At 33.9% G+C, this 8,978-nt stretch overlaps 2 protein-coding genes across 2 annotated transcripts; one reads left to right on the top strand and one right to left on the bottom strand.

The window, feature by feature from the left end:
• The first annotated feature begins 1,579 nt into the window (after window positions 1-1,579).
• LOC140991108 (acetolactate synthase 2, chloroplastic) lies at window positions 1,580-4,010 on the top strand. Its single transcript, XM_073461046.1, has one exon. It carries the CDS (start codon window positions 1,638-1,640, stop codon window positions 3,612-3,614), a length of 1,977 nt encoding a protein of 658 aa, XP_073317147.1. The 5' UTR covers window positions 1,580-1,637; the 3' UTR covers window positions 3,615-4,010.
• Window positions 4,011-5,784: 1,774 nt separating this feature from the next.
• On the bottom strand, window positions 5,785-8,767 carry LOC140991929 (uncharacterized). Its single transcript, XM_073462104.1, has one exon. The coding sequence runs from the start codon at window positions 8,399-8,401 to the stop codon at window positions 5,975-5,977; it is 2,427 nt and encodes an 808-aa protein (XP_073318205.1). The 5' UTR covers window positions 8,402-8,767; the 3' UTR covers window positions 5,785-5,974.
• Window positions 8,768-8,978: the final 211 nt, after the last annotated feature.

Here is an 8,978-nt window from a genome sequence, read left to right as displayed (position 1 = left end):
CAAAAATTGCTCAACTTGAACCCAACCCGAGCCAATCCAAAAACTTTCAACCATAATCAACCCGATCAACCCGATTTTGAATTTTTTAAAAGAAGATTAAATAAAATTAAAAAAAATTTAATTTAAACACATAATAACAAAATCTCCCTCATATATATGATTTAAATTTGAAAGTCTAATTGTTGAAAAATAAAATATATTTACTAAATCAAATAAACAATTGTTTAAAAAATTAAAAATGTTAAAATAAATATTAAATTATGAAAATTTATGATATAAATATACAATAAATATTTTTCAGACATAAAATATATAAAAATCTAGGCAATATATATTAATTATATTTTTTTAAAAAAATTAAATTTTCTGGTCAACTCGGGTCAATTCGGGTTGACCAGAACCCAACCCAACCCGATAATTTTTTTTCGGGTCGGCTATCATGTCCAACCCGATCTGATTCGAACCCGAAAACCCCAAACTCAAACCTAATTTTTTTCGGGTTAAACCGTGTCAAGTTGATGGGTCGTGTCTGATTTTGACACCCCTGTTGTTGGAGTCATAGCCCAAACAAGTAATAATAAACTCTTAAATGTGTGTATAAAAATAAATTATAAAAACTATTTGAAAAACGAATTTATTTTGTAATTTAAAATTCATAATTACAAATCCAATGGTTTGTTTGGATAAATATATTTGATAACAAAATTTAAATCTACAAAGAGTTGTTTTTTTAATCATCATAGTGGAATCCATATTCGTTCATTGAAATACATTTTCAAATCCAAATGTTTTCATTTGAATTTATGAAATCGAAGCTAATTATTTCAACACAACACTTACGTGAGACGATCTCACGTGTCATTTTTGTGATTCGGATCTCTAACCCGATCTATTTAATGAAAAAATATTAATTTTTATGCTAAAAATATTAATTTACTTTAAATATGAATATGATTTATTCTTGTCACGAAAATAGATCCGTGAGACTGTTTTACAAAAAATCTACTCTTATTTCAAATATATAATAATAAATACATTGACTTGTTTCAATAAATCCATCTAACAAATTATAAATCATCGACTATTAATTTTTGAGTCAATGTAATATATTTTAAATTAATCTCAATTCTCACGTCCATGAATTCAATTCGATATTATTATAAAAACCTTCAAATACATATTTTTTTTAAGAGACACACTAAATCGTTTAATGTTCTAACCTATCATCTGAAGATCTTTATTTTGGAAAAGATAAAAATCCGATTTTTATCTGACCAGAATTTCGAGATATAAACATATTCATTTTCAACATACGTTTGATATTTATTTTTGTTGGATGATCAAAGATTATTTCAAAATATAAAAAATAACAATATTGACATTGGTATCATATGAATTTCCCAACCTCGTATATAATAGACATGGCTATAATAAGATGAACACCTCCTCATTGTGGTTATATCAATATGCTAGTATTAAATTTTTCAACCAACTTAAATTAATGAATAAATTTATTTTAATTTTTTTTTATAAAATTAAATTAAATAATTGCTTATTGGCTCACCACCACCACTAANCAGACAACCCTACTAATACAAACACAGAGACACCGCCGCCGTGCATCTCCACCGTCCATAATGGCGGCTGCTGCTCCGACATCGACCTCCTCCGCCGTGCGCAACCAATCCACTTTATCTTCTTCATCCAATTCGCCGAAGCTTCTTGCCAGATATGCCCTCCGTCTCCCCCGTAATGCCCAGAAGGCAACAGCATTTGTCTCCCGTGGCCGGGGACTTCGAATCTGTAACGTACTGTCTTCTCCGGAGAGGGATACGCGACAAGAAGAAGCTTTTATCTCCCGATTTGCTCCCGATGAGCCGAGGAAGGGATGCGATGTACTGGTGGAAGCGTTGGAACGGGAAGGCGTCACCGATGTGTTTGCATACCCTGGTGGCGCGTCGATGGAGATTCATCAGGCGCTCACGCGCTCCAAGACCATCAGGAATGTCCTTCCTCGCCACGAGCAGGGTGGGGTCTTCGCCGCCGAGGGGTACGCACGCGCCTCCGGGTTACCTGGAGTATGCATCGCCACCTCAGGCCCTGGTGCCACCAATTTGGTGTCCGGGCTGGCTGATGCCCTCCTGGATAGTGTCCCGATCGTGGCCATCACAGGCCAGGTTCCCCGCCGCATGATTGGTACCGATGCTTTTCAAGAAACCCCCATCGTCGAGGTAACTCGGTCCATTACCAAGCACAACTATCTCGTGTTGGATGTTGAGGATATACCTAGAATTGTGAAAGAAGCGTTTTTCATCGCGAGGTCCGGCCGCCCTGGTCCAGTCTTGATTGATGTTCCTAAGGATATTCAACAACAAATGACAGTTCCGAATTGGGCACAGCCTATGAGTTTAACTGGTTACTTGTCTAGGTTACCTAAGCCACCTAGTGAGAGGTTGTTAGAGCAGATAATTAGGTTGATATCCGAGTCTAAAAGGCCGGTTCTTTATGTGGGTGGTGGGTGTTTGAATTCGAGCGAGGAGTTGAGGCGGTTTGTGGAGCTCACAGGAATTCCTGTGGCGAGTACGTTGATGGGACTTGGTTCTTTTCCTGGCTCGGACGAGGAGTTGGCCTTGCAAATGCTGGGAATGCATGGTACTGTTTATGCAAACTATGCCGTGGACAAGAGTGATTTGCTTCTTGCTTTTGGGGTTCGGTTTGATGATCGCGTGACTGGTAAGTTGGAGGCGTTTGCTAGTCGAGCCAAAATTGTTCACATTGATATTGATTCGGCCGAGATTGGTAAGAACAAGCAACCACATGTTTCCCTGTGTGCGGATATTAAACCGGCTCTCAATGGTTTGAATTGGATATTGGAGGAGAAAGGGGAAGTGGGTAAGGGTAATCTTGATTTTTCGGCCTGGAGGGAGGAACTAAAAGAGCAGAAGATGAAGTATCCCTTAGGTTATAAGACATTTGGTGATGCCATTCCTCCTCAATACGCTATTCAGATTCTTGATGAACTGACCGGTGGAAATGCAATCATTAGCACTGGTGTTGGACAGCATCAGATGTGGGCTGCACAACATTATAAGTACAACAGGCCTAGGCAGTGGTTGACTTCTGGTGGCTTGGGGGCTATGGGGTTTGGACTTCCAGCAGCCATTGGAGCTGCCGTTGCAAGACCAGATGCTGTCGTTGTGGATATTGATGGTGACGGGAGTTTCATAATGAATGTGCAGGAGCTGGCCACCATTAGAGTGGAGAACCTTCCGGTCAAGATTATGTTACTAAACAATCAGCATCTGGGAATGGTGGTCCAGTGGGAAGATCGTTTCTACAAGTCTAACCGGGCACATACATATCTTGGAAATCCTGCGAAAGAGACTCAGATTTTTCCCGATATGCTTAAGTTTGCAGAGGCTTGTGATGTACCTGCCGCTCGTGTGTCAATGAAGGATGATCTAAGGGCAGCAATTCAAAAGATGTTGGATACCCCTGGACCATACTTGTTGGATGTAATTGTACCTCATCAAGAACACGTCTTGCCTATGATCCCGAGTGGAGGTGCATTTAAAGATGTGATCACCGAGGGCGATGGAAGGACTAAATATTGATGCCACAAGTAGCAGGGCTGGATATGGATGCTTTATTATAATAAAGTAGAGGCGTGAGGAGAAGTAGATCTGTGTGTTAGTCATATCCTATGTTTTGGTCTTGTTAGATTGATATGCTGTTTATGTTTGAGCATGATTGTTAGTCATATCCTATGTTTTGGTCTTGTAAGATTGATATGCTGTTTCTATTTATAGTTGGTTGGGTGTTTTGTGGATCCCTTGCTTATGTTTGAGCATGATGTTCTATCTTGTTACGGCTGATGCTAGGTATTGATGAAGTCTTCCTATAGATCAGGTGCATCTATGAGTTATGATTTATCAATACCACCTTGCCTGTTAGCTTCTTTATGGTCTGTAATTATGTGATTGAATAAATCCCTTTCAGTTTGTGTTTCATTTGTACTTTATGTGCATTTTAAGGTGAAAACTTGTGAAGAATGATAAGCTCTAAATGAGCAAACATACATATAATCTGCATGGGTGAAGTTCAGGACAAGAATAATGACTCCATCTATTCTTTTGTGGAAGGCCTTTATTCCGTGGTTACAAAATTTTACAGCCTGTTTAGCTGTAAAGGAACTCAAAAATGGTCAGAGGGCTTACAATTTTAAAAACGTTCGACAAAAAAATAAAAAAATAAAATCAAGTTTTATAAAATTATAAAAATTGGGTCACATAGCTTATGTAAGAAGATTTTATTTTATTAGTTAAAAGATCAAAATATCTCTATAAATATATTATAATATTCTTTTCCATGATTCATCGACTCCATAGTTTTCTATCTCGACTAAACTTTATGTCCACTTCCTCGAAAGATTGTTCACTAAAACTCTTCAAACAACATACTAATTTTAATAGTTTATCATTTCATATGGTATAAAAATATTTTATGACAATGATATTATCGACATTGTAAATCTTCACTGATTTTATTTAAACTAGTTACTCTGCACACGCGATGCGTGTGTGTACAGTTTTTTTTATAATTTTTTTTATATTAAATTGAAATTTAAAAAAAACAAAAAAACAAAAGTGTAATATTAGTATCATATAATGGTAAAGTTGGAAGAAAAAATTGATGTCCTTCCTAGATGGTTACTATCATCTCCTCAACTTTAATAAAATAGAATATATAATTTTAACAATTTAAGATCTAACGATTTGTATTATTTTGAGACTATTTGGGACTGTTAAGTTTAAAAGCTAGCATTCGATGCGTGCATGTATATTAAAATTTTGATGTTAAAATAATTTGTGCGAAAAATCTAGAGATTTTATTAAAAATTTAAAACTTTTAAAGGTTTTTATGATAATCTTTTTTTATATTAGAGTGATATAATAATTACAAATCTAAAAGTATAGATAAAAATAAAAAAAAATTGTTAGGACATGAAAATTATAAATAAAACATAGATTTATTAAATTAGATTTTTATATTATAATTTTTTATTAAATAAAATTGATATTTTTGTAAATTCAGAAGATATATATTTTTTGTTTATCAATAAACATATCATGAACCAAAGTTAAATTATTATATAAGCATCTCAAATATAGATAACTATGATTGGGGGAAACAAATTCATAGACAAAGAACATGCAAAAAAAATACCGTACGATATTTTATGATTTAATAATAGGTTGGGAATCTCACAAGCAAAAAAAAAAAGGCATTTCCTTTTCTTATTCAGATAAATAGAATAATCGAAAACTACAAATTTTATGGTACATTTTTCTTGGGATTTTTGTGGGTGAGTCTATGTTATACCAGAAGATATACTATCGACGTGTTTATATAAGATGATCGACTGATAATCTCATTGTAAAATAAAAATAAAATATCGATAGACCCAATATTTTTATTTTCAATTTAGATGATCGACAATCTTGTTATATAAAACAAAAACCCATAATAGATCTCTTAGTATAACATAATCTCATTAGATATTTTGTAATATTGGTTTACGTGAAACTCAGTACTCTATTGTCAAATGCCACGTCTATTAATATCAATCTATTTTATCTATGTTATATTAAAAATTTGACATTATCTTTAATTTATTTGACCAATTGGTCACGAAAAAATTGCTCTTACACGTTGTCACTGCTGACAATTTCGACCAGGGGCGTAGCCAGAATTTTAAAATACGGGGGGCTAGAAAATAAAAAAAATTAATCTAAAAACCAATACAACATTTTTCACATGAAATAAAAATTAAGTGCAAAACACGATTTTCACAATATAATCATCAAATCTGGATAAATATTTTCCAAAAGTTCAAATATTAATCATATAATAGAGTACGACGCATAACAAAAAAAATACAACTTACGCCAAAAAAGGGTAACTTAAATAAACACTACTTTAGTCGCAACCTTCGATTTTTCAAAAGATCAAATCTATCAATTATGTAATCTATATCAATGTCATGAGCAATCTCTCTCTCAATATACAAAACTATTGCATTGTTTAAATATTCCTGCTCCATTTTGTTGCGAAGTGGTGTCTTGAGAAGTTTCATCCCTGAAAATGCTCGCTCAGTTGTAGCAGTGGAAACTGGAAGAGTCAAGACCAAACGAATCAGTCTATCAATAATGAAATAAATCCTCGACTTCTTTGTTTCAACTAGTAGTCGGCATAATTTAGGAAGAGAATCAACATCTTTAAACCTCGGATCCTCAAACACATCAAGCTTGTAATGATCCAATTGAGTCTTCAAATGTTTCATGTCATCTTTGGAAAAATCATTGGGATAAAATTTATCAATTAAAGAATAAATAGCACTTTCAGAGAATGATTTGAAGCCATCACTGGGATTCAAAGCTTCACAGAGAGTGAGAAGCTCTATTGATTGCTCAGTAAATCGTGTATTCAACTCCATCAGCTGTTTGTCAATCACAACATTGAATACATGAAAATGATAGTATTCTTCCACTGTAAAATGATTTTTCTGTTGACAAGAACGTTTAGTACCTTCAACATAACGATCTGTCAAATCAGGCACTACAATGTCATGATTATCACAAAAATTATTCACACTCCATAGAAAATCTTCCCATTCATCATCTCGCATTTTCTGGAAAAGCAATTTTGTAGTCGTGACTAAACTCATTGCATTCAGAATGTCTTGATTTTTTCTTTGCAAAGCCTGACATAACATATCAGATGTTTCCAAAACTCTATGCATCAATAACAAGATAAATACAAAATCAAATGTCATCATTTTTTTAAGCAAACCTTTAGCCTCTGCACGTATATTAAAGGCAGACTTTCCCCCCATGAAATCTTCTAGAAGTGTACAAACTGAACCAAACAACTCGATAACTCGACTAACAGAAACGTAATGTGAACTCCATCGGGTAGATGCAGGTCGTTGCAAAGTACTAGCTTGATTAACTCCAGTACCAGTCCCAAGTTCTCCAGATTCTATCAAATCAATGATTTCATCTTCTCGAATTGATTTCAATTGAGAGTGTCTCTTTGAAGAAGAACCCACAAAATTGACAATTGAACTCAATTTGGAAAAAAAAAGCCATACATCTGATACCTCTTTAGCTGCCGCAACTAATGTAAGTTGCAGTCGGTGAGCAAAACAATGAATATAATATGCAAACGGACAATCTTTGAGAAATAATGCTTGTAATCCATTCCATTCTCCCCGCATGTTGCTAGCACCATCGTATCCTTGACCTCGCATATTTTCAATCAAAAGCTTGTGTTGTGTCAAGATACTACATATATATGTTTTCAAAGTCAAAGAATTAGTATCATCAACACCAACAACTTCAAAAAATCTTTCCCTAACAAACCCATCACAATCTACGTATCGCAAAACAATAGCCATTTGTGATCTTCGAGATTCATCAATTGCTTCATCAACAAGAATACAGAATTTAGCATCCCCTACTTCATCACGGATTTTACTTCGCACAAGATCAGCAATAATTTTTAGAATCTCCTGTTGAATTGATGGTGATGTATACTTGGCATTTTTAGATGCTTTATCTAAAATAATATCACCAATTTCTTTGCACAATTCTCCTTGAAATTTGACGAGTTCAAGAAAATTTCCACGATTATGAGAATCTACAGATTCATCATGTCCTCTAAATGCACACCCTTGTAATGCTAGCCATCTCACGGCTCTAATCGATGTCCTTATAAGCAATCTATTTTGCTTTACAATATTCTCAGATTGTTTATTCATCCTTCTATCGATATGTTGAGATACATTTTTCATGCCCTCCCATTTTTGCATAGCAGTACTATGTAATGAATTGCAATCTCCTTCATGTCTTTTCAGTGGACATGTTTTGCAATTTACTCTTTTCCAATTCTTAAATCCTTCAACCGTAAATTTCTTCTGATATGATGAAGGAACATCAAAAAGATAACACGGGAAACAAAATGCACTTTCTTTTATTTTAGAAAACTCTAACCATGGAAACTTTACGTACCAAGAAGACTGAAAACTACGTTTTTGATGCTTAAAATCAACAAGTGGATATTCATATATAGGCTGATATGGTCCCATACCAACATATTCTCTTCGAACATCATCTTGTTTATCACATGGATATTCCCATATTCTAATTCGTTTCCCAGGATCACGCTCATAATATGGATTATTTCCTTCTAGTGGATCGAGAGCAACTTCATTGTCAGGTTTGAGTTTTTTGGTTTTTAATGTAGATCTTGAACTTGACGGAAGATGATCATTTGAAGTTTTTGATAACTGCTCATTGTCTTTTTGGATGAAATAATCAGTAATGCTTCTTTTCGACATTTTGATTCACCTATAAATGAAAAAACCTATAAACGTCATTTTATTTCACCTAAAAGAATACTCTTCATTTAAATTAAAAGATGAAAAAAAACAATTTTTCTATCTTTTGAGTAATCAAACATCAAAAACACTAAACAAATAATTTATGGTGATAGGATTCCATAAAAGAATACAATTAATTTATTGCAAATTTTTAATCTTGAACCTAGAATAGACCAAATCCATATTCAAAAACACTAGAAACTACGAGAATATTGGAGAAAACATAAACCAATCAACCCCAAATAATCTAAACTCGAAACCTAGCAAGAATCAAGAAGGATTATTCTTAAAAAAGATTAATTAAATTATTAAAAAGATACCTGACAAGTAATAAAAATTTGAAAGTGACAGGTAAAAACAGTATAAAAAAGAAAGAGAAAATTGGGGAAAAAAAAAGAACAAGAGGCTGTGAGAGAGTTTTTTTTACTCGAAGGAGATACCTGACAAAGACCGAAGGAGGGTTGATAATTGGAGAGGAATTCCAATTTCCACGCCTAATATGTGAAAGAGTTTTTTTACTTTTTCTTTTTTTTTT

The sequence above is a fragment of the Primulina huaijiensis genome, chromosome 13 (assembly GCF_012295235.1).
Source record: "Primulina huaijiensis isolate GDHJ02 chromosome 13, ASM1229523v2, whole genome shotgun sequence".
In the NCBI taxonomy this organism is placed as follows: Eukaryota; Viridiplantae; Streptophyta; class Magnoliopsida; order Lamiales; family Gesneriaceae; genus Primulina; species Primulina huaijiensis.
Note: the sequence above shows the minus strand (reverse complement) of the source record. Positions and strands in the feature narration are given on the sequence as shown.

What these genes read in the sequence shown, in the direction of transcription:
- LOC140991929 (XM_073462104.1), bottom strand. Translation starts at nt 8,401, where the DNA reads ATGTCGAAAAGAAGCATTACTGATTATTTCATCCAAAAAGACAATGAG.
- LOC140991108 (XM_073461046.1), top strand. Translation starts at nt 1,638, where the DNA reads ATGGCGGCTGCTGCTCCGACATCGACCTCCTCCGCCGTGCGCAACCAA.